A 27424-nucleotide genomic window follows, 5' to 3' on the forward strand; every position below is an offset into this window, starting at 1 on the left:
TTTCTTTTTCATTTTCACCGAATAGATATTTGCACTCTGGTGCACGGGAATGACACAGTTCCTGATCGGCTGGCAATGCGAACAAACTCAGCTTCATTCTCAAGGCTCATCGGTCAATTTTGAATAATGGCTGACCACATAATAGTTCCAGCTCTAACTATGAGATAACTGATTGTAACGACACAGTAGCAATGAACATCAGTAAACACCAAATAATCATTAAAAATACAAAACATTATCAGATTATACAGATTTCACATATTTTTTCAGTTTAAAGCATTTTAAAAAGGCACAAAGAATTCTTGTTCAAGCACGACGTGTTGTATATCTTCAGTTGTTATTTCGCAGTAAATCAAATTTACAAACGATTAAATAATTAATTACCCTTTTGAAATAAATACAGATCCGAGTAAAAATGTAAACGAATTTCCGCGCTACCCCCGTTACTAGTTAGTTCAGAGCTCTCTAACTAGGGGACACGTTGTTTAATTTTAAATGCATTCCGAGATGAATATATGACGGACAAAAAATGTCATGAAAATATATCGTATCACAACAGAATATCAACAGAAAAAAAGTGACTATAGTTCGAATAGTTGAATTCGATCTGGGGATGAATCTAGGGGATCTAGGGGATCCCTGCGTCTGTCAAAGCAGAGATGATAAAGATCTGTACTGATTTGACACTGATCCGCTCGTTAATATTCCTTCGGAGAGGACGGATCTCGCTTGTTGCCTTCAGCATGGCTGATTTATTTAAAGAAAGCCTTTTCTTTTTTGTTTTGGACCTCGGCTTTCCAATTTGTCTAGATCCGCCGATGACGAAAAGATTGTTTAATCAAGTTTAAAATAAGTTTCATCAAACTGTAATCTTTCTTATAAATCAGAATCAGAAGTTCTTGCTTAAAAATTTTGACCATAATTTTGAGTATGAAAACATCGGAAATGAACTAATTTTCAACTGTAGAGGCAAACACCAGAACGGGTTCCTGAGCTGTGGAACTGGGTCCAGAACTGTGGAACTGTGTCCAGCACTGTGGAATTGTGTCCAGAACTGTGGAACTGGGTCCAGAACTGTGGAACTGGGTCCAGCACTGTGGAATTGTGTCCAGAACTGTGGAACTGGGTCCAGAACTGTGGAACTGGGTCCAGAACTGTGGAACTGGCTTCTGAACTGTGGAACTGGATCCAGAACTGTGGAACTGAGTCCAGAACTGTGGAACCAGGTCCAGAGCTGTGGAACTGTGTCCAGAACTGTGGAACTAGGTCCAGAGCTGTGGAACTGGGTCCAGAACTGTGGAACTGGGTCCAGCACTGTGGAATTGTGTCCAGAACTGTGGAACTGTGTCCAGAACTGTGGAACCAGGTCCAGAGCTGTGGAACTGGGTTCAGAACTGTGGAACTGTGTTCTAATAAACATCTAGGGTAGATTTTTGTATCGTTGTTTAAAAGCTTACGAATACAATTATACACTGCATTAAAGTCAAATACAAATAAAGCAATTTTTTTCAATCAATTTAAACATAATAATATTTCTATCACTGCATACATTCATTCGTATTAGTTCTACATCCAACACTTTGTTAAAGCATTCGTTTTTATGGTTTTGTTCTGAATGGTTTTTTGATCAAATGATTATTATGTCCTAGCAGTATATTTTCTAATAGCTCGATTGGTTCCGGAGACAAAGTTGAGTCAATCAACTCGTACCATTGAACGTCTGAGGTCAATTCAATGTGGCCCTCATTCACAACTGATAAATCTGCCGTTAGTGGAGTGCTCCATGAGACCCCGATCCTAAGTGCGAGGAGCCACCCCAATCCCCGACAGGAGGAACCCCGATCCACGGCAGGAGGAACCGCAATGATTATAGCAGCAATTAAACAAGCGTTTTCAACCTGGCCTAAGTTTGAGTTAATCCTCTAAAATTCAGAGTTCATCCAATGATAGTTGGAGTTGTTGGAGTTCATTCTCTGATAGTTGGAGTTCATTCTCTGATAGTTGGAGTTCATTCTCTGATAGTTGGAGTTCATTCTCTGATAGTTGGAGTTCATTCTCTGATAGTTTGAGTTCATTGTCTAATAGTCGGGAGTTTTTTAAATGATTCCTTCCATGAAACTTGTATCCAGCGATTGAATCAAAGTTCGAACGAAAGCCATTTCTTTACGCGTGTTTTCAAATATAATTTTCGGATCGTCCGACTCGCAGCGTAGACAGTTCGGTGCCATCACCATCGCTAAATTATTTATATCCATTTTTGTTACCGCTGCGTTTTCGGGAGCAGCGAAAACCTACGAAATGAAAAATATATATATATAAAAACGCCAGTAAAAACATCAGTAAATTTGACTTTTGATTGATTGATTTTGGCGTCAGGCAAGTGTCAATCTGCTGTATGTACCCTGAACCCCTTCAGATAATCTGCTGTATGTACCTTGTACCCCTTCAGACAATCTGCTGTCTGAAACCCTTCAAACAATCTGCTGTGCGTACCCTGTACCCCCTCAGACAGACTGCTGTCTGTACCCTGTACCCCCTCAGACAGACTGCTGTCTGTACCCTGTAACCCCTCAGACAGACTGCTGTCTGTACCCTGTACCCCCTCAGACAGACTGCTGTCTGTACCCTGTACCCCCTCAGACAGACTTCTGTCTGTACCCAACATCCCTTCAAACAATCTGCAGACTGTACCCTGAAACTCCTCAATCTACAATCTACATGTATGTCCTTAAATTATTCAGTCTGTAAATACGTTTATCCATTTGAATGTGTATTTTTTTGTATTTCTGTATTCTCTTTTATTGCTTCTGTAGTTCGTACTTTTTTGTACGAAATAAAGAATTATCATTATTATCATTTAAAAAAATATTTACCTGTAAGAACCTGATAAGATAACAGAGCACCAATTTATTGATTTCTGGTAGACCGTGTACGATGTCGATAGCAGCGTCGGGATCGGCGTAATTCTCTACACATTGTTCGTACACGTCTGCTGGTATAACCGGTTCGTAAAGTTCACGGAACCACAGTTTTAATAACGACGCCGGTATGTGCGGATCGGGAAGATCTTCAGGTTGAATCCATTGATCGCATTGTACTTTTAATACGTTCACTTCATCGATATCACCGGGAACTCTGTATTAAAAACACAAACATTCATTAATAACGCATGAATTGACTGCAGTTCAAGCACCACAAGTCCGTTTCATAGTCCCTGCTTCAGACTTCAGGGGCCAGTTGCATAGTCACGGCTTAGATTTAAGACCAGTCTAAGACCAACTAAGTTCTATACTCGATCTAACAACTTAAGACCAGTCTTAAGATTTAAGACCACTTTTGGAGTTAAGTCATAACTGTGCAACTGGGCCCAGACCCAGACTAAGACTGCTTAAACTTCAGACCAGTCTAAGACTAAGTTAGTTCATGGCTTAGACTTCAGACCAGTCTAAGACTAACTTATAGTAGTTTATGGTTTAGACTTAAGACCGTTCTAAGACTAATTCAGTTCTATAGCCGATCTAACAACTTAAGACCAGTTGTATGATATAAGACCATTTTTGGACTCGAGTCACGACCGTACAGCCAAGCGCCAAGGAACCTGTTCCATATTTGATGATTTAAGTCCAATAGAGGTCTTAAGTGTTAAGACTGATCTGAAGTTGTTAGATTGACTATAGAACAACAATGGGCTCAGACCAGTAATATGTCTTGACTACAGAACCATCGCTAGTTGCATAGTCTCGACATAAGTGACATAAGAGTGATTTTGAATTGCTCGACAGTTCTTAAAGTTGTTAGATTAGGCAGCTACTACAGAACTAAGTCAGTCTTAAACTGGCCTCGAATCAAAAATCTTGAATCTAAATTCAATCTGCCAGTTGCAGTTAATGGCTTATATTTAAAACCATCTTAGTGATATAGCCAGTCTAAAAGTCTCAAAACTTTTACGAGATAAAAATAGCAATAACCTGAATATTCCCTCGGTTTGAGCACCATCGAGACGTAGGACCTCTTCCGACAGCATTGTTTGTATCCACGGTAACCGACATTCAGGCATTCGATGGTATTGTAGCGTCATCACTTCTTCTAACGTACTGTTAAACATTGACGGGTGGAAAATCCCACGCTACAAATATAAAACACAAGGTCATCATCGAAATTATCTTTGAAGTGGATATTTAGCTGTATACGATAAAGTATTTACTTCCGCTATTTGACTGTACCTTATCATAATTAGGTTTAGGGTCAGGGTCGAGAGGGTCCCTAGGGATAGGGTTAGGGTCGAGAGGGTCCCTAGGGATAGGGTTAGGGTCGAGAGGGTCCCTAGGGATAGGGTTAGGGTCGTGAGGGTCCCTAGGGATAGGGTTAGGGTCGTGAGGGTCCCTAGGGATAGGGTTAGGGTCGAGAGGGTCCCTAGGGATAGGGTTAGGGTCGTGAGGGTCCCTAGGGATAGGGTTAGGGTCGTGAGGGTCCCTAGGGATAGGGTTAGGGTCGTGAGGGTCCCTAGAGATAGGGTTAGGGTCGAGAGGGTCCCTAGGGATAGGGTTAGGGTCGTGAGGGTCCCTAGGGATAGGGTTAGGGTCGTGAGGGTCCCTAGGGATAGGGTTAGGGTCGTGAGGGTCCCTAGGGATAGGGTTAGGGTCGTGAGGGTCCCTAGGGATAGGGTTAGGGTCGTGAGGGTCCCTAGGGATAGGGTTAGGGTAAGGTTGAGTGCTATATGTAGTTAAAACGTTACGCTATGTTTACAAGTAGGTAGGTGTTGTCTAGCGGAAAAACGTTACGCTCGCAATATGCTCGATCCGCACAATTTTATCAAATTCAAATTCAAATTTATCGATCTCTGATCTCCACGCTTTCCTTGAATTTTCTAAGTCGTACACCTCTGTGCGCATGCGCGGCGTAGATGAGTGGAAGTAAAAACTCCGGACCCAGTTCCACAGTTGTGAGTTAAGATTTGACCCTGAGTTAAAACATTGAAAATGAACTAATTTTAACTCAGAGTTAATTCTAACTCACAACTGTGGAACTGGACCCTGACTTATATGGCTAAATATCCACTGGGAATTATCATCGGTTCATCTCAATCAAAACCGGCTGGCAAATTCTCAACTCGGATATAGCGCAGTTGAACAAAAAGTGGTCTTAAATCAGGAAACTGGCTTCTTGGACAATGTGTAATACGTACCTTGGCTTGTTCGACCTCCTCTAGCGTCGGAGGTCTTAAACCTTTTTTGGCACCGAGTTTAGCCGCGCGTTCCAACTTCTTTTGACAATACAGAGCAAAATGGCTGACGGGAACCTACACGAGAACGATATATAGCAATACTGAAATACGGTCGCTGGTGGCGGTTACTGCGGCGATCGAGGATCACTCTCTTACCCGTTCGGTGTCGCAGATCGGATCCAGGTGGCGGTAGATGTAACCTTCGAGATACGAATGAAACTTCACCGACGGCGGGAAGAACGCTAAACATATTCCTAATAATTCCCAACCTCGTTGTAAACTATCGCTGCAAATATAATACAACAAATCATTCACTGTGTATATAACAATGTTCAGATAGCTGAACACATCGTTCACTGTGTATAGCTGAACGCTGTCAGATAACTTACAGGGGATTGGAAGGCCAGGGTCTAGTTGCACAGTTGTGATTTAAGTCCATAAGTGGTCTTAAATCTTAAGACTGGTCGTATGTTGTAAGATTGGCTATAGAATTAAGTTTGTTTTAGACTAGTCTTTAGTCTAAGCCATGACTGTGCGACCGGCCCCTGAAGATTGATAAGGAAGCCAGAAGAAAGGGCATTTCTGGGATAAAAGTTAACAGCCTCTATTGGGGTTCAGTGTGGTAGTTTTGAAGAAGAAAACTTGGAAATAATCAAATTCTAAGAGGACGAACGTCAAATTTGCAGGTTTCAACACTCTCAACGATTAGGGCAATCTTCATGAGAGGGCATGGGTCCGGACCCCCGGGACCATACCCTAAATCTGGCCCTAAAGGCTCTTACTTACTCTTTAATATTATCAGTAGTTTGTCGACATAGTTGTATAAATAGTTCATCTCGTAGAAACGGAGAACTCCATCCTTTCGTAACGATCTCCCAGGCCACCTGTTGACTGGTGCTTTTAGTTTTACGATCAGCCATATACATCTGAATCAGTGCACCGCGTAAATCAAGGAACAATTCTATTGTGATTTGATTTGTGTGGTACAGTTAACCCCCCCATAGAAATATTCATTTCAATAACTGATACATGTTATGTTGTTGGCCAGGTACAGTTACACACCGTTGAGTTTGTAGATGTAAACTCAGCTGAATATTTTCGGTTAATTATTCCGACTTGAAAGTGATATCTCCAGAGTTGGATGGTACATATACAGAAAAATAGGAGCAGAGTTTACTGCAGGAATACAATGAAACATGTACAACCAGTCCAGTGCTAGTCTGGTGTGAGTGTGGTGTAAGTCTGGTGTTAGTACCGTGTTAGTCGGGTCTAATTTAATAATTATCAATAAAAGGATATTTTTAAACACTTCACACGCGTCTTTTTTCACGTTTTTATCGTTCGTTCGAAGCATCGGTTTCTGAATCGGCTCCTGAAAAATATACACACTTTACACGCGATCATGTTACACAGATGTGGATCCACTTCCACAGTTCTGGATCCACTTCAACAGTTCTGAACCCAGTTCCAGTTCTGAACCCAGTTACATAGTTCTGGTTCCAGTTCCACAGTCCTGGACCCACTCAAACAGTTCTGGGTCGAGTTCCACAGATCTGGGTCGAGTTCCACAGATCTGGGTCGAGTTCCACAGATCTGGGTCGAGTTCCACAGATCTGGGTCGAGTTCCACAGATCTGGATCAAGTTCCACAGTTCTGAACCCAGTTCCACAGTTTTGAGTTAAAATTTGATTCATAAACATTGGACATGAACTGATTGTAACTGTAGATTTGAGAAACCCGTGGATCGTGATTGTTAATAACAGATTCTCATACGAGGGCAACTTCAAATTCTCAACGCAGAGGATAAATTACGTTACTTACTTTGGTCCACGATAACATGTGATGAATCGACATTTTTTTGCCAAATAATCCAGTTTTATGAGTATTCAAATACATCTGTGCATAGCTCTCGATATCACTATCAGATCCTGGTTTCTTTGATAGGTTTGATGAAGACAACGCTCCCGGTACTGTAGCATGTCGCTGACCCTGTTTTATACAGAAAAATAGACAAACATTCAAGATTAATAACAGACCAGATTGATACCCTTGATACCGGTATCAATTGACTGACAGTCTACACCCTACAGCCCACACCCTACGACACCTTCAGCCCATACCCTACAACACCTTCAGCCCACACCCTACAACACCTTCAGCCCATACCATACAACACCTTCAGCCCACAACCTATAACACCCTCCAGCCCACATCCTGCAACACCTTCAGCCCACACCCTACAACACCTTCAGCCCACAACCTATAACACCCTCCAGCCCATACCCTGCAACACCTTCAGCCCACACCCTACAATACCTCCAGCCCACACCCTGCAACACCTTCAGCCCACACCCTACAACACCTTCAGCCCACAACCTATAACACCTTCAGCCCACACCCTACAACACCTTCAGCCCATACCCTACAACACCTTCAGCCCACACCCTACAACACCTTCAGCCCATACCCTACAATACCTTCAGCCCACACCCTACAACACCTTCAGCCCATACCATACAACACCTTCAGCCCACACCCTACAACACCTTCAGCCCATACCATACAACACCTTCAGCCCACACCCTACAACACCTTCAGCCCACTCCCTACAACACCTTCAGCCCACACCCTACAACACCTTCAGCCCATACCATACAACACCTTCAGCCCATACCCAACAACACCTTCAGCCCACAACCTATAACACCCTCCAGCCCACATCCTGCAACACCTTCAGCCCACACCCTACAACACTGCTGACATTAAATCAGCACACTTTCAAAAACTGAATTGATAACAACCTACTCACCCCTCGTTGTAATGAGTTCGTTCCGGGACACATTATATTCGCTTCAGAATGAGACGCTACGACCATCGATAGGGGGCGCTGCTGCGCTAATTCGGCTTGTAACGACGTGCTCTTCTCGAGTAACGGAGTCGCGGAGTCTGACTCCGTGAGTCGTTTACGTCGTAGCGAGTTGTGATGTAGGTCTAGTTGCGGCGGAGGGTCTATAGCTCGACTCATCGGGTGCGGCGACGCCGGAATAAACACGTTACTATCGGATGAGTCTTCGAACTGTCGCGTATCGATACCTAATGGTTAAATAATAAACAATACATCGATTCATAAATATATTCATCTGTGACAGGGGAGGGAATATTCATCCGCGACAGGGGTGAGAGAATATTCATCCGCGAGGGGGGAGGGAATATTCATCTACGACGGGGAGAGGGAGAGAATATTCATCTGTGACAGGGGGGAGAAGTATAGAGGAGGGAAGGGTGTTTAGTAGTTAATGCACACTCAGTATGTCATCACAGTACTGAATACACACATCCTCACAGAGACTAAACACGACCATCGCGCTACTCAATACTACATATACCAGTCCCAACATCAGTCCCTGAATCCCTGTAAGGGACAGATGGTCATCTAGAGCAGGGTTTATACGATGGCAGGATTCTGGTTTGTATCTCTGCGAGGGAGGATTGCGGCAGTGTGTCACAATGTAATCCGGTTCAAATTCGGGCTGAGGGAGGAACGTGGCAGAGTCTCATGACGCCATCAGGTTCAAATCCGTGCCCAGGGAGGAACGTGGCAGAGTCTCGTGACGCCATCAGGTTCAAATCCGTGCCCAGGGAGGAACGTGGCAGAGTCTCATGACGCCATCAGGTTCAAATCCGTGCCCAGGGAGGAACGTGGCAGAGTCTCGTGACGCCATCAGGTTCAAATCCGTGCCCAGGGAGGAATGTGGCAGAGTCTCATGACGCCATCAGGTTCAACTCCGTGCCCAGGGAGGAACGTGGCAGAGTCTCATGACGCCATCAGGTTCAAATCCGTGCCCAGGGAGGAACGTGGCAGAGTCTCATGACGCCATCAGGTTCAAATCCGTGCCCAGGGAGGAACGTGGCAGAGTCTCATGACGCCATCAGGTTCAAATCCGTGCCCAGGGAGGAACGTGGCAGAGTCTCGTGACGCCATCAGGTTCAAATCCGTGCCCAGGGAGGAACGTGGCAGAGTCTCATGACGCCATCAGGTTCAAATCCGTGCCCAGGGAGGAACGTGGCAGAGTCTCATGACGCCATCAGGTTCAACTCCGTGCCCAGGGAGGAATGTGGCAGAGTCTCGTGATGCCATCAGGTTTGAATCCGTGCCGAGGGGAATGTGGCAGAGTCTCGTGATGCCATCAGGTTTGAATCCCTGCCCCGGGTGATAAACTCACTACTGTTACTAATCTAAACATTGTTAGGAATTGTTTTATACTGATGATTAAAACTAGGTTTTATGTTAATCAATTAGAATCAAGTTAGACAAATTTAGGAATTACACTTTTATTAAATTGATAATTGATAAATGGAATGATTAATTCCACTGATCTCTGTCTCTCTGTGTGTCAGTTCGAAACCCACAGCACACGACAGGAATCAAGCATCATTATAAGAGAGACACGTATGTAAGATTCAGATAGTACGAAGCATGCAGCTCGCCGGTATACCCAAATCACATTCAATAGAGTTATACACAAACTGAGTAAAAAAACAATATTTGCAGGCAATGATTTTCCGTATGAAAGGACAGAGCGATCTCACACACACACAGGGAGTTTAGATAGTGCACCATCACATCAGAGACCACACAGGTAAACTGAGATCACCTGTGGCAAGTGAACAATGAGGTTGGATCAATGATTTTACTACTAAACAAATCAACAATGAAATAATTTTAATCCTAAACAACACCAGAAATCAATCGCTATGAAATATATGTGATGATGATATATCGAGATGAGATAGATCTACGCCATTGTGATCGAGATAGATGAACTGATATGAGATCTATTCCAGGGTGATATATCGAGATCTACGGCATTGCGATATATCGAGATAGATGAACTGATATGAGATCTATTCCAGGGTGATATATCGAGATCTACGCCATTCTGATATATCGAGATAGATGAACTGATATGAGATCTATTCCAGGGTGATATATCGAGATAGATGAACTGAGATCTACATGATGATGATGATGATGATATACGAAGACAGATGAATTGATGAGATCTACACCATGATGTTATATCGAGATAGATGAATGGAAGAGATCTACCTCGTGACGATGTATCAAGATATATGTATTGATTTGAGCTATACATGATGATATATCACGATATATGAATGGATTAGAACTACACATTGGTGATATATCGAGATAGATGAACTGATGAGATCCATGTCAGGATGATATATCGAGATAGATGAATTGAGATGAGATCTACCAGATGATGTTCAAAATAAAAACAATATTAATTCTATTGCAAAAAACCAGGTTGGAATAAAAAGACACTAACATGGCACTGAAAACACGCAGGAGAACAGAGACTGCTGCCGTAAATGTTGTTTGAGATTAAATGCAAGCACAAATCAGAGGAATAGAGTTTATAGATAATCATGACAAGAGACTCTGCAGCAACAGCAGCGGCAGCAACAGCGGCAGCAGCAGCAGCAGCAACAGCAACAGCAGCAGTAATGATACTTCCAATATTCCAACCCTCTCAAACCGTTTTAGACATTCAAGAAATGAGATGATTTTTGTAACAAACAATACAAATATATTGTATGCATAATAATAATAATAATAATAATATAAATATATAGATAAATATTATATTTATGTATATATGTATTGTTGAATACTTTACCCCAATTCAACTTGATGAAGTGAAGGACTGTTTATATAAAGAACACAGAAAACGTGTTAATCTGATAATGAACCCGTTCCTATAAACTGTCATCATCATCATCATCATCACCATCATCATCATCATCATCATCATTCTTCACAAACCATCATTTTACTTCACTTACGAAGATACGCTAATAAAGGCTCAGGATCCAATTAGAGTTAACTCTGAGTTACAGTTACCTCTGAATTACAGTTACCTCTGAGTTAAAATTAGTTTATTTTAACTTCAGAGTCAAACTCAAGATTTGACTCAAAGAGTTGTTACCTCATTGGAAAATGATCTAATTCAATTACTCGACAAGCTAACTCTAACTCAAAACTGTGGAACCTGACTGACAGTTCTACTCTAGTCATCAGTAACAAATATTAGAACGTATTATTTTGATAATAATTTTAAAACGTACCTTCAGATCGGAAGCTGATATCTCCACCCGGTAAATCAGCCTGATAACTCGTGTTTAAACCGGGTTCCTGTAAACCGCTGATGTCTAATTCCTGGTAAATGTGTAAATCATATTCGTTATGATGTTTCGACGTCGATCGTGCGTACGATGGGTCGACGGTGGCGCCCCCTCGTGATGCCGGGTGGTGATAACCGATCATCCTGTGAGCGGCGGGAGACGACTGCTGCTGCTGCTGCTGCTGCTGCGGAGGATAATTCACAGATTCTGATCGTGAATATTTAATCTTATTCGGTCGTGAATAGTTTGGCATTGTTTCATGCGAGTAGTGATTACGCGGTGTATCGTCGAGATGATGCCCAGCTACCGCAGCAGCTGCTGCAACTGCAGCTGGATTATTTGTATCCGATGAGTTACTATCCAGTGATTGATGCGGAGATGACGTTATTTTCCGGTCCGGCCGCGGACTGCTGTGAAACGAACGTTGAGACGACGGACGAGACGACAACTGTTCGTCATCCGTCGTCATGACTACGCCGCCGCTGCCCGCGGTGTACCGTAACGAGCCCTGAGACGACGGGCTACCGACGGCGACGGCGTCGGAACCGCCGAGCCCGCGTAGCGACCCGTGCGACGAGTGACTATCCGGTAGGTTACGCAGCGATCCTTGAGATGAATGAGAATCCGATTGATCTCTCATCGTACGCGAGAGAGACGTTTGAGACGTCTGCGAATCGGAACGTTCGTGATACAACGAATCGTGATAGATGGCGCCGCGATGATGAGACGAATCGCTGTCCGATTCTTGTCGATACAAATTCAAATTATTATCGTTATTAAATTCGCTCGAATCCAGATTCGTCGTCGTATTGGTCGTCGTAGAAACGGGTGAGTTTTCGATTGTTTGAGTTTCGGTCGTTCCGGTCTCGTATTGAGAATCGATCGTACCTCGTCTTTGAAACGTCCCCCCTCCTCCCCCTCCCCCTCCGCTACTCCCCGTTTCACCGCGTTTCTTCAAATAAGTCGGATTCGTTCGCGGGAACGCCCGCGGTTTCGGTTTCTGTTGTTGTTGTTGTAAGATCATGTCGCCGGCGACGGCGCTCGGGAACGGGAATCCCCGGTTGATATCGGCCGGTGTAAACGTCGGAGGAGGGAAATCCTCCGTGTTTATAAACGGAGGCATGTTATCGATGGAACCTCGCGACTGAGGCGACGAGTCGTACGAGCTCCGAGAGTGAGATGACTCGTAACCGTGGCGATGATGAGACGAGATATTATCTACGGCTGCGATTGTTGACCGATGCGGTAACGTCTGCGACTGAGCGCTCTCTAACGAGCTACGCGAGTGAGACTGGGTAACACTATCGCACGAACCACGCGAGTAAGTCCCGCTGTCGTAGAACGGACTCTGATTATCGACCACGTTTTTATGTCGACTTTTCCGCGTACTCGTTCCTCCGTTATCTCCGTGGTTACTGTCTCCGCGGTAACTATCTCCTCGGTTACCGTCGGCGGGGCGGTTACAATCGACGGTACGACGTAGGCTCGGACTCTGACACGGTTTACCGTAAGCGACGACGTCTATAGAATCGGATCGCGGACACGTGTCGTACGACGCGCTACGACCGTGACTAACAGCGCTGTGATACGAGCTGCTACTATCGCTACCCCGCGATGAATCTCTGCTACCATGACGACGAGGACGCGGCGATTCAACGGTCGACCTCTGAATCGGACTCGACGATTCCAACGAATCTTTCCTGTTAAAATAAATAAAACGATATCAGTTTTTTTTATTTGATTTGACGCAAATATCTTGAATTGGACGCCACTCGCTCCAGATTTACCACACCAACTATATACCCTCCCCTCCCTCCCCGAGGCGGTGGACCTACCTGACGTATTGAGGTTGAACCGGTGCACTACCTCCCCTCCCCTCCCCGGGGCGGTGGACCTACCTGACGTATTGAGGTTGAACCGGTGCACTACCTCCCCCCCTCGCCGAGGCGGTGGACCTACCTGACGTATTGAGGTTGAACCGGTGCACTACCTCCCCTCCCCTCCCCGGGGCGGTGGACCTACCTGACGTATTGAGGTTGAACCGGTGCACTACCTCCCCCCCTCGCCGAGGCGGTGGACCTACCTGACGTATTGAGGTTGAACCGGTGCACTACCTCCCCTCCCCGGGGCGGTGGACCTACCTGACGTATTGAGGTTGAACCGGTGCACTACCTCCCCCCCTCGCCGAGGCGGTGGACCTACCTGACGTATTGAGGTTGAACCGGTGCACTACCTCCCCCCCTCGCCGAGGCAGTGGACCTACCTGACCTATTGAGGTTGAACCGGTGCACTACCTCCCCCCCTCGCCGAGGCGGTGGACCTACCTGACGTATTGAGGTTGAACCGGTGCGCTGCCTCTTCGTTTATGATGAACTCGTTCGCCATTCATACAACGATCTTCTTTATAACGTCCCGAACCGTGTTGTCTCTATAACGACAATATACAACAATTAAAACTGCTATATTTCGAATCACGAATCCAGCGCTAGATAGAGGGCGGGGTCGGGGGAGAGACTGGACGTAAGCAGTCAGTTAATGTCAATAGTGAACCGGTGCAGAAATAAATAAACAGAAAACACAACAAAAACAGCATTCAACACAAAACAATCGTTTTATTACCGATGAATCGGATGAAATCAATTCTCACTTTGTTCGCAAGAATTCAGCTCCTAGGTTTTGTAGTTTCACTTACCAGTATCGGTACTTCAGTGTGATGAATCTGTGGCATACTACCCCCCCCTTCAGGGATTCGAACCCGATGACATCACGAGACTCAGCCACGGTTCTCCCTCAGCAGGGATTCGAACCCGATGACATCACGAGACTCACCTACGGTTCTCCCTCAGCGGGGATTCAAACCTGGGGCCAGTTGCACAGTCTTGACTTAAGTCCAAAAGTGGTCTTAAATCTTAAGACCAATCTCATGTTGTAGGATTGTCTATAGAACCAAGTTGGTCTTAGACTGGTCTTAAGTCTAAGCCATGACTATGCAACCGGCCTCTTGATGACATCGTGAGACTCAGCCATGGTTCTCCCTCAACAGGGATTCGAACTTGATGACATCACGAGACTCAGCTACGGTTCTCCCTCAGCAGGGATTCGAACTCGATGACATCACGAGACTCAGCCACATGGGAATCCAAACCTGATGGTGATACGATACCGTCATGAATCCCTGAGAGAGGAATATAACAGAGTCTCACGATGCCACGGAGTTCGAATCCCTGCCCGTGAGGTAGTATGATTGTAGTTGGGGGGAATGAGATATGAAACTTACATGTTTACGCGATAGATATGGACTGGTTTGTGTCATGCTCGCGTTAGCTTTAACCGACTGTGCGCGCACATGTTGTTGTTGTTGTTGATGACGATGATGATGATGATGATCACTTTTCTACAAATAAATGTCGAAAAAAAAACCGTGCAAAACGTGAACAACGAACTAAAGAGGAATGGCACACGTAGGCTGGCACACGAAGGCACACTGGTACCCATACACACTCACAGATATACTCATGACAGTGTGCGCTAAATAGCACACATATACTCGGGGTGGTGTGCACAAGCGCTGGTTCATGCACATGAATGTGGCACTGGCACTGGCACACAAAAGCTTGTTCAAGCACACGTAGGCTGGTATATGTACATAGACCGTACACCGCGCACACGCAGGCTGGTACATGTACATAGGCTAGCACACCACGTACACGCAGGCTGGTATATGTACATAGGCCAGCACACCACGTACACGCAGGCTGGTATATGTACATAGGCCAGCACACCACGTACACGCAGGCTGGTACATGTACATAGGCCAGCACACCACGTACACGCAGGCTGGTATATGTACATAGGCCAGCACACCACGTACACGCAGGCTGGTACATGTACATAGACTGGCACACGGCGTACACAGGCCGGTACACCGTGCAAACGTATGTAGGCTGATACATGTACACAGGCTGGTAAACCGGGCACACGTTGGCTGGTACACGCAGACTGGTATATGTACATTGAACATACACAGGCCGTAGCCTGGTACATACAACTTTATACGAGCTGATAGTTCTTATCCATACTACACTCAACATCAAACACCACTCAATTCAACTGGTAAAATACACCTAATACATCTAATATTAACAACATGAATTATTGCTTTATTGGAAAATGACGATGACATGTCGTTTTTTAGCAGCTGAAAACAGCAGCTCATACTAACATTTATACACACTGTGTTTAATAAAAAACAAAACAACTATTAAAACGCAATATAAAAGTGAGTGTATTTTAGTAAAGTGTTGATGAATGAAGGGGTACAGGGACTTACTGCCGTTTGTCGATCCGGCGTTTGAGTTGAAATCTCACGTTTTACCTTCGTTTTAGCAGCTTTTAAATGACTATCATCTCGAACTTCTGTATTCTGTTTCAATGTCTACAAATAGTAATTTATATTCATATGTTTACATATATATTGTGTTCTGTTAACTCTATCTATTATATATGTGTATATATATATCTATATATATATATATATATATATATATATATATATATATATATATATATATATATATATATATATATATATATATATATATATATATATATATATATATATATATATATATATATATATATATATATATATATATATATATATATATATATGCATATATATATATATATTTATATATTGTTCTGTTAACTCTATCTCACAAGTAAATGGATCTGGATTGACTTAAGAGTTAAGATCATTTCATTGCCAATGTTTTAAGTTAGGCTCAAATTTCATCAAGATCTGTGGAACCGGGTTCAGAACTGTGGAACTGAGTACAGAACTGTGGAACTGGATCCTGAACTGTGAAACTGGGTTCAGAACTGTGGATTTGGGTCCTTGATGAAATTAGACCCTATGTTAAAACATTGGAAAAAAAATGATTCTAACTTTTAAAGTCAAACGTATTAACCTACAACACTGGTGGAACTAATATTTGGCAATCTCTCTCCATTAACCTCTCCTCTCCCCTCCCCCTACCCTCTCCCCTCTCCCTCTCCCTCTCCCTCTCCCTCTCCCTCTCCCTCTCCCCTCCCCCTACCCTCCTCTCTCCCTCTCCCTCTCCCTCTCCCTCTCCCTCTCCCTCTCCCTCTCCCTCTCCCTCTCCCTCTCCGTCTCAAGGTTTTTCAAATGCAGAAATATCATATTTTATCACAATAGACGATAAATCGTGGTTTAGATAAATTACGATGAAGGAAATGTTAAGAAAAAATAGACATCAGATGTGATTGTACTAATAACACAAAGTGTTGATTGTCTCGTGAAGTCGATTAATTGTATCCTACCATCAAGCTTTTTTTGTGAGACATGAGACAGCATGTGAGACGGGGCTATTTTGATGCTCTGTAATCCAAATGAATTTTGTTTCTTTTAATGAAGTAGTTTCACTAACTACAGAACTATACATGTCAAAGTCTCCGATAACAAATCTTGCGATCGATCGTAAAATCTTCGATGTAGGCTGCGGTAAGTGAGGGTTGATGAATCAGTTTATGTGTAGTAGTATAGTAATGACACGGGCGCGTGCGTGCGCGCGGGGAGATCACTTGTTGTAAAAACCACCACCACCACCGTCATCAGTCGCCGTTCAACCGAACGACTACTCAATCGATGAGTCATATTCACTTGTCTCACTTTATCGCATTTTATCTGATTTATGATTTGTAGATGAATGATTTTCATCAGTGGCGTGCGCCGCACTACAGGTGGGCACACCGCTCCCAGGCAGCACACCACTCTCTCCCAGGCAGCACACCGCTCCTTACACATCGTATGACTCTAGTATTCAATAATAAACCGTAGACATCGAGAGAGAGACAGGTCAATATTCAGTACTCCGGTATAAAACCAATCATCACATGTTTCTACTGATGAATCAAATCAAAGCTGATGAACCGAAGTAGCTGTTTAAGCTGCTGCTGTACTCGTGTGTGTGTGTGACAACTGGAAATCATTGGTAGCTAGGTGGAGTGACAATAATCAGTCACATTCATTACCAGCCGTTTTTTTTAAAATACTCAGACGAATGAAACTATAGATCACGAGCAAAGTAATTCATCATCATCATCATCATCAGTGCATTTACACACAGTCTCCTCAATCAGGAAGTTTTAAAACAAATTGTGTATTATTATGAATATTCAGTTTTGATGAATCAACAAATTGAGTTAGAATTGTTTATTCTACAGTGATATATAGCATTCATATCTAACAGGTGTTAAATAGACAGCATCAAGTTCTGCAGTTCTTGACCCAGTTCCGCATGTCTGGACCCGATTCCACAGTTCAGGACCCAGTTCCACAGATCTGGACCCAGTTCCACAGTTCTGGATCCAGTTCCACAGTTCTGGATCCAGTTCCACAGTTCTGGACTCAGTTCCACAGTTCTGGATCCAGTTCCAAGGTTCTGGATCCAGTTCCACAGTTCTGGACCCGGTTCCACAATTCTAGATCCATAGTTCCACAATTCGGGATCGATTTCGTTCAAGACACATTTTCTACAGTTCCATGGTTTCAAAGTTATCTCGGATCTACAGTAAAACGTCGGAACTGCGGATCAAACTGGATCCAGGTTTCTGAAGTCCTGAGTCAAGAGAACAATCAAATTTACGATATGTTTGGTCACATAAAACCGGTCAGCCACCATACATGTCATTAATGTAAATATTAGGTATTGTTTATTACGAGTTTGTGTTGTGTGGATCAAATACAAATAGAACAGTTTTCTAACTCTCCTCTCATCTAACTCCCCTTTCCTCTTACTCTCCTGTTCTCTAACTCTTCTCTCTAACTCTCCTTTCCTCTAACTCCCCTTCCCTCTAACTCCCCGTTCTCTCATAATTCATCAGAATATTACAGAACAAATAAAACAAACAGCCACTGTGGAACTCTGTGTGGAATGTGTTTAGACTGGGACTAATTATCAAGTATTAACTGTTTATCAAAGAACACAGTTAACAACGGATGCGTTTAATTGCTCTGGTACGATATATTTCATCAAAGTGTGGGGAGTATTAGGGAGTTAGGGGTGAAACTAATGTCACCTCCCTGGTTCAAGTGATGATTCAACTTGTTCAATCTGGGAGTTTTTTCTTTGTGAATACTTTATTTCAGTTTATCAACAAATAGATGTATATATGAGTATTATGCCCAGTTATCGTATAGTAACATATGGCTTTGTTATATATTACTATAATGGTTTGTTAGTGAGAAGAGCAGTGAACTGTCACTGATCACTGTGAGACTGTCATATCACCTGACCTAGTCTACTCCTACTGTCACCTGACCTAGGGTTATTGTTTGATTGGCTGGCTAGGGCTATGATGTCACTGGTGGTCACCTGACCTAGGGTTAGGGTTTGATTGGCTGGCTCGGCCTATGATGTCACCGGTGGTCACCTGACCTAGGGTTAGGGTTTGATTGGCTGGCTAGGGCTATGATGTCATTGGTGATCACCTGACCTAGGGTTAGGGTTTGATTGGCTGGCTCGGCCTATGATGTCACCGGTGGTCACCTGACCTAGGGTTAGGGTTTGATTGGCTGGCTCGGGCTATGATGTCACCGGTGGTCACCTGACCTAGGGTTTGGGTTTGATTGGATGGCTGAGGTTATGATGATGTCAGTAGCCATGGTGTTTGTGATTGAATAATCTCATACAGTTTGTAAACATTGAATTGATTTGAATTTCATTGAATTAGTTCTGAAAACATATTTCCAAACCGAAACTAACGTAACTTGTAGAGAACGGGGAAAGTTATGTTTTACTGGGATTTTAAAACTAAATGAACAAGCCTACACACAGGTTATGATAATGCTACACTTCATGCAGTAGCACAAACAAAATGTTGTGGGTCAGGGGCTGTAGTTGCTGAAAAGTTGGTTAGAGTTAACCAGTGGATAGTTGACATAATGATAACTAAAACTTCATTGTTACTACGGTAACTATCCACTGGTTATGTTTAACCAACTTTTGAGCAACTGCCGCCCCAAGAGTTCAGCTGATTTGGCTCTAGATGTTCCACCATTTTCAGCTTAAAATTTTGCGCCGAGGTCCGCGATACCTGAGAGGGGTGAATGACCTATATTAGATTCTAAAGCGAAATGATTTACTTTTGAAGTCGTAAAAAAGAAGAACATTAAAAATTGATAGTAATTTCATTGTGTATATGATACAGCAATAGACGAGATAAACGTACTACACGTAATTAACTCGATACTAATTAACCTCCTCGACATAAAGAGAGAGAGAGAATTCAAACTAGAAAATCATCTGACAAAGGAACAAAGTATTCATTGAATAATTACTACTAGCAGCACCAGCAGCGGCAGCAGCAGCAGCAGCGGTAGCGGTGGCGGTTCACTTACTACTGCTGCAGTGAAAATAGCTAAACACTGATCAATCCGGTTTCAGACAACCGAGTAATTTAAATAGAGAACAAGATTAATGAGTCTATCGGGAATTTATAAAGACATCACCTTCTCAGTGTCGGGATATCATACAGTAGCGAGAGTATAGCGATAATATCAAACAAAGGAGACATCACTATCATTACTGATACCAGTCACTACTACCAGTCACTACTACCAGTCACTACTACCAGTCACTACTACCAGTCTCTGAAAATCTCCGATAGAGTTCTGTCTGCCTCCTAACCCTAACTCTAAAGCTATGATTGCTAGAATACTGTAGATCACTGAGATCTAAAACTGAGTGTGCGTCTACACGTGGGTTCACAATATGTTTTTAGATATAACTCCCACAATCACAAAGGATAAACATTGTCGTTCCTTGACTTGGAATCAAAGAAACATTTAGATAGGACTTCTGGTCTAGCTAGGATTGAACTGAGCGAACAGTTTAACCGAACAAGCTGAGCACCAGCAGTACCACTACACCACTACACTATCAAACAGCAACTAATACCAACTAGTTTATATCATTATTATCGACATTTTCATATCAAGCATCAACAAGAGAGAGAGAGAGAGAGAGAGAGAGAGAGAGAAAGAGAGAAAGAATGTTAGAACAACTCTCTCTCTCTCTCTCCTTACACTCTCCCTACGCCAGTGTATGAAATACTCACTAATACATTCAGTATTGTATTTCTGACATATAAATTCCGTATATACATTTACATGTAAATTATATATATATATATATATATATATATATATATATATATATATATATATATATATATATATATATATATATATATATATATATATATATATATATATATATATGTACGTATAAAAGCAATTTTCAGCAGTGAGAACAAATATTATTAATGAAGACAAAACAAACATCATGTGAACAAATGACGACGATCAATTGACTTAGATATAATTATCATTAATGAAAAGCAGGTCCCGAACTGGACCTCGTAAATATCAACGCGCTTCACAAAAATATCATGAAATATCGAGGATATTTTTAGGTTTATGACTTTTATAAATCATGAGATTTTAATCGCGCTTCGAGGTTATCATTTTCAGGTGTTGATTTGAAAGATGACGCCAGCAGGATCCACCGCAGGGAATATAGTTCCACCCTGCTGAGCAGCATCCACCCAGGAATGGTGGTTCCACTCAGCAGAGTCCACACCAGGATGTTATTTCCACCTTATAGAGAGAGACCAGTAACACATACCTGTAATTTAGCTAAAGGAATGATGTCACAGTTTTGTGGTCGATGCCAAACTGTTTTTTGACTGGTTGCGTTGTAATAGTAGAATCTCGATGTGTTTTGATCAAACAACTCCCACCATTGATTATCATCAGTCTTCTTACTGTAAACACAAATATCAATTACATCTTAACGGAACGAACGAATAGAATCAATTATAAATCATCCCTGCAGGGATATTAAACAATTCAAATACTACATGACTCAGTTCAACTATGGATCCAGTTCCACAGTTACTGGACCCAGTTCCACAGTTACTGGACCCAGTTCCACAGTTACTGGATCCAGTTCCACAGTTCTGGACTCGGTTCCACAGTTGTAGACCAAGTTTCCCAGTTCTGGACCTGGTTCCACAGTTACTGGACCCAGTTCCACAGCTCTGGACCTGGTTCCACAGTTACTGGACCCAGGTCCACAGTTACTGGACCAAGTTCCACAGTTACTGGACCCAGTTCCACAGTTACTGGATCCAGTTCCACAGTTCTGGACTCGGTTCCATAGTTACTGGACCTGGTTCCACAGTTACTAGACCAAGTTTCCCAGTTCTGGACCTAAATCCACAGTTACTGGACCCAGTTCCACAGTTACTGGACCCAGTTCCACAGTTACTGGACCCAGTTCCACAGCTCTGGACCTGGTTTGAGTCTGAATGAAAATTTGACTAAAAAATTTAAGACATTGAAAAAGAACGAGGTGACTTGAGTAGAGACGTCAGTAATAACCACACAGCACCGCCCGCAAAACTCAATTCATAGATTGTTAGAATTTTGTGACGTGGACGAAAATGATTTTATTCACAGCCAAATCAAACGCAACTGAAAAATAATTTAAGAAATGGAAATTGTGACAATCGCATCATCAGAAAGACAGCATCATCAGAAAGACAGCATCATCAGAAAGACAGCATTATCAGAAAGACAGCATCATCAGAAAGACAGCAATGAATGACAGTGTTAGACAGTACAATTCTCAAGTTAGCAATCCTCCCTTATTCATCACTCCCCTCACTGTCCCCTCACTGTCCCTCCACGTCCCCAACTCTCAATCTCAATGATATAATTGTTTTATTGAGATGAACATATTGCATGTTTCATCCTAATAAAATACCACGCGATCAAATATTCAAACATCAAACCAGTAAATATAACATTATCCAAATGTTTACACATAAAATGATTGCCAGTATTTCAGGTCCGGTCCGGTATACTCTCAATATCGGTCCATCAATATGACTATTATATGAATCTCTATCTTTGTGATTTTATAAAGAAATCAATAATAATCGTATTACAGACCGACTCCTCATCCATCTACACAACCACATCAATCTATACCAGTAAACATTTCAAATCGTATACACGAGTCCCCTGCGAGCCGCGAGCTGCCCTTGTAAAGCCATAGATCAGTGTCATCCTCTAATAAAACCATGACAACACTGAGAACTGATCTATCATTACAAACTATTACATTTTAATTATCGACTATTATAAAATATCAGATCGGATTTTGACGGTCGTTGTTGTTGTTTTATAGACTAATTATCTGACTGAATCAGCCACGAGGGAACATTCTAAATAGCATTACTAATACTGATACTGTATGGTATATCATTTATATACAGAACTGTTGATATAGAGAGAGGGTGATGAGAGAGAGAGAGGGGCAGGAAAAGTGGATATGTTTCTGGGTAAATGTCACAAGTAACAGTTGAGAAGGCTCTGGGGGTGAGAGGTCACAAGGCTCTGGGGGTGAAATGTCATAAGGATCGGGGGTGAGAGGTCACAGGGCAGGGGTCGAGAAGTCAGAAAGCTCTGGGCGAGAGGTCACAAGGCTCTGGGGGTGAGAGATCACAGGGCAGGGGTTGAGAGGTCTTAAAGCTCTGGGGTGAGAGGTCACAAGGCTCTAGGGGTGAGAGGTCACAGGGCAGGGGTTGAGAGGTCACAAAGCTCTGGGGGGTGAGAGGTCACAAGGCTCTAGGGGTGAGAGGTGACAGGGCTGTGGGTGACAGTTGAGAAGGCTCTGGGGGGTGAGAGATTAGGAGATAGTTGACAGTGATCAATAAAATCAATCAGTCACTAATTAAATGGCTGACTGTCTACAGTCTACTGTGTCTTATATTTACTGAGAATGGATGAGCTTAATTGAATCAGTGAAATCCTCATTCCACTCACTACACGGCATATATACAGACTGAGTGAGATACATCATTGATGAACAATCTCAACCAACCAACGAGGGAGGGAGGGAGACACGGCTGTTTAAATCACTAATCATAATCTTAAATGTTGAACGGGAGAAAGATTGTCATTCTAACTCAGTTCACATTTCACCATAACCGAATCCCCCCAGCCCCAGTAATACTAAAACCCTCAGTAATACTAAACACTCCGTAATACTCTAGAACCCTATATTCAAGACCCCTGATGATACTAAAACCACTGGTAATATTAAAACCATGCGTAATACTAAATCCCTCAGTAATGCTAAAACCCTCTGTAATACTCTGGAACCCTATACTCAAGACCCCTGGTAATACTAAATCCACTGGTAATACTAAATCCTTGCAGTAATATCAAATGGCGATGTTATGTTATGCGGTATATTATGAAGGTGTAATTGGAGGTATGGATTACAGTTGGACTACAGTTCGTACTATGTGTGGAATTTCACATCTGTTCAAATCTCATAAACTATCGTCGAGGAGGAATATCTCACAATATCTCATAGCGAAACATCTGGGGCTATGTGTCTGGCACGTTTACCAGGCACTAAATATCTAGAATATCTCAAATATCCTTCGAAAGAGAGAGATCGATTATTTTAATGAATACTTCTTGAATAATAATAGAGACAGAGACAGAGACAGATATCGGGAATAGGATCACACATTGTCATCAGATGTGACCTTTTCATGCACCACAATTCACCTTCATTTGAAAACCAGATTTCTCAATGTCTGTATTATATATAAGGGTATATGATCTGTGTAATATGAGTCTCAAGCGATAATTGCAGGAAGTTTAAAGAATTCAGATATTTTTCGCTACGTTTCACGATGACTCACTCACAATTCATGATTATCATAAAAATGTAAGCGTATAAAAACGACCGGTTACATTAATCTCTAAATTCACAGACGCCCGTCATCGCCGCGGCCGGTCGGGTTTTTCTGTTCAACGATTCTAAATGTATAATTCAAAGATTCCGAATCTTCTGATGTTCAGTTCCTTCGTCACATTAAAACCGTTAGAAACTGGCAAATATTTAGAATCTTTACGTTTAGCTCGTTTATTACAAACATGTAATATATAATTATACCAGTGTTGCGCCTTTCTTAGTTTCATTAACTTCAATATTGCTGGATCCAGTTTCACATTTGCTAGTTGAATTTGATTCTAGATTCTGGTACCATTATCACTAGTCTATCCCCGCGCCCCATCACAGATCTATAACCAGCATAGGTGAATAGGAAATATTTGAAACCATAGAATAATTGTGAACTGCTAGTTTACCTTTGGCCGAGCTGCATTATAACCTGTGCTTAATCTACAAGACTGGTCTTAGATTGACTATTGACCTAAGTTGGTCTTAGATAGGTCATAAACCTAAGCCATGACTATGAAACCAGCTCCTGGGGCCGGTCGCATAGTCAAGGCTTAGACTTAAGACCAGTCTAAGACCAACTCAGTTCTATAGCCATTCTAACAACTTAAGACCAAACTTAAGATTTAACACCACTTTTGGGCTTATGTCGACCGGGGCTTAGTTGCATATAGCCATAGCTTGAGTTGGAAAGTGTTCTTTAATGTAAAGACTGATCAGATTGGGTATCATCGCGATAAGATCAACTACAGAATGAACGAAGCTGGTCTACGACCGTTTTTTAAATCTCAACCACGACGATACAGTCAGTAAGATAATGATTGTTTGTTATCATTTCACAAGTGATAAATAATTAAGTACATGTACAACGAGAAACTGATGAAAAACCGTGAAAAACAAATAGATTTCTCATAAACTGCAACATTCTTATTCTGAATGAATATTGAGCTGAGAGCTGAGAGTTGAGAGCTGAGAGTTGAGAGCTGAGAGTTGAGAGCTGAGAGTTGAGAGCTGAGCGTTGAGAGCTGAGAGTTGAGAGCTGAGAGTTGAGAGCTGAGAGTTGAGAGCTGAGAGTTGAGAGCTGAGAGTTGAGAGCTGAGACGCGAGTTAAAGATGTGTAGTTGGTTCTATTTGTATAACAGCTTTTTGATTTCTCATGTGAAATGAATCTGAGTTGAAGTCATTATAATTGTGAGAATAATCACAACTCACCAACTCTTAGCGTTATATTACAAACTAGGAACTCTACTACATAGGACTCTACCTAGGACTAAACTGGTACTCGAGGGACTCTTCGTAGGACTCCACTGGTAATCTAGGGACTCTACCTAGGACTAAACTGGTACTCGAGGGACTCTTCGTAGGACTCCACTAGTATCAGGGACTCTACGTAGGACTCCACTGGTAATCCAGGGACTCTACGTAGGACTCTTCCACAGTACGAGACTCCACATAGGACTCTTCTAGTACCAGGGACTACCAGGGGACAACTTTGGTACTAGGATTTCTACATGAGACTCCACTAGACAGACTACCAGTCGAGACCCATTGACTCTGCATGCAACTCCACCGGTACGTGGGTCTCTACTAATGTCTATTTATTAATTGATGAGACCTGTTTTTCTGGGATATTTTGCTTACTTTTTGGGGTACATACCTCATTTATGTCTTAACAGAATGCCAAAAATCGCGGACAACAACTGAATATCCGATATATTTCCAGTTCTGTGCCAATTAGATGGATTGGCAAAAAGACTCCTTAAGTCCAGTTGAATGAGAGAGAAAATCCTCCATTTTGTGAAATTTCTTGGATTTGAACATTGTTACCATGCCTACGCCACCCTGATTTAGTTGTTGAGACCCCACAAGAAAAATAACTTCATTTTGTAGGCATGGTGACAATGTAAAAATTCAAGAAATTTCACAAAATGGAGGATTTTCTCTCTCATTCAACTGGACTTAAGGAGTCTTTTTGCCAATCCATCTAATTGGTACAGAACTGGAAATATATCGGATATTCAGTTGTTGTCCGCGACTATTGGCATTCTGTTAAGACATAAATGAGGTATGTATCCCAAAAAGTAAGCAAAATATCCCAGAAAAACAGGTCTCATCCATTAATAAATAGACATTAGTACCAGGGCCTCCACCAGGGAGATGACAGTCAGCGAAGAAGAAGGTTTTGCCGATCAAACCGATTAAATATAGCGAATAAGGGTTGGATATTTCTTTCGATGTTTCACACAAAGAAAATTGAGAGGAAAATCTTGAAAACAAATTATCAGCTGAAGATGTATTTACTACAACGTGTAAGCTGTTGTTTATGTGAACAGGGAGGAGAATGTTTGTAACAGATGGCGCCCAGAAATATCATACACATGTATAACACATTCTACTCACACCGGTACATGTTATACCCATCTCCCTATGACATCATCAAAATTACCTGTGAGAAAATCCCCAGGTATCACTAGATGAAAATATGATGATGTCATAGGGTGAACAAATAGACAGCCGTATAGTAGGCCTATCTCATGGATCCAATCACAATTTGATGATGTCATAGGGTGAACACATAGACAGCCGTTTGGTATATCGCAGACAATTTGATGATGTCATAGGGTGATTAGGGATGAAGCCATGTTTCAAATTACAATTCGATGGTGGAAGACGACTACGTTTTATACAAGATCCAATCGCTATATAGGGACATTCGATGATGTCATAGGGTGATCAAGAAGGCAGCCATTGTTTACGTACGTATGAACTATACACGGAATGGTTTAGTTACTTACATTTTGACACCAGGTGGCGGGTCCCATACACATTCGCCGGTCGTTAGATTGGCGTACATGTGCTCCTGGGTCCGTGGCTCTATAATCTCCACCCATTCCCACCTGTAAAATATAACAATAAAAACATGTTTTATATAATCGGTTTAAGAAATACAGGATATCTACATACAGACATGACTAACAGGGTAAACAGGGCTGTTTAACTAGTGTTTGAATTTGGGGGGTAGAGGAGCTTGACAAAGGAAGTTTTATTCGATATAACAATAATATTTGCAAAAAGGGCATTTTTTCAAAAGCTTCGGGGGTTGGGGTCAATTGTACCTGCTAGATAAAGCCCTGGCGAAGGGTTT

General features: G+C 42.4%; 1 protein-coding gene across 1 annotated transcript; it reads right to left on the reverse strand.

The window, feature by feature from the left end:
- On the reverse strand, positions 1 to 27174 carry LOC141913378 (uncharacterized). Its single transcript, XM_074804883.1, is given in 15 exon segments — positions 1 to 2291; positions 2874 to 3135; positions 3969 to 4126; positions 5186 to 5510; positions 6011 to 6158; positions 6524 to 6596; positions 7046 to 7213; positions 8034 to 8317; positions 10927 to 10953; positions 11375 to 13131; positions 13756 to 13859; positions 14709 to 14825; positions 15762 to 15866; positions 21142 to 21280; positions 27075 to 27174. Coding segments are annotated over 15 exon segments (3921 nt in total). The 5' UTR covers positions 27134 to 27174; the 3' UTR covers positions 1 to 2096.
- Positions 27175 to 27424: the final 250 nt, after the last annotated feature.

The sequence above is a fragment of the Tubulanus polymorphus genome, chromosome 11, assembly GCF_964204645.1.
Source record: "Tubulanus polymorphus chromosome 11, tnTubPoly1.2, whole genome shotgun sequence".
Taxonomy (NCBI): Eukaryota; Metazoa; Nemertea; class Palaeonemertea; order Tubulaniformes; family Tubulanidae; genus Tubulanus; species Tubulanus polymorphus.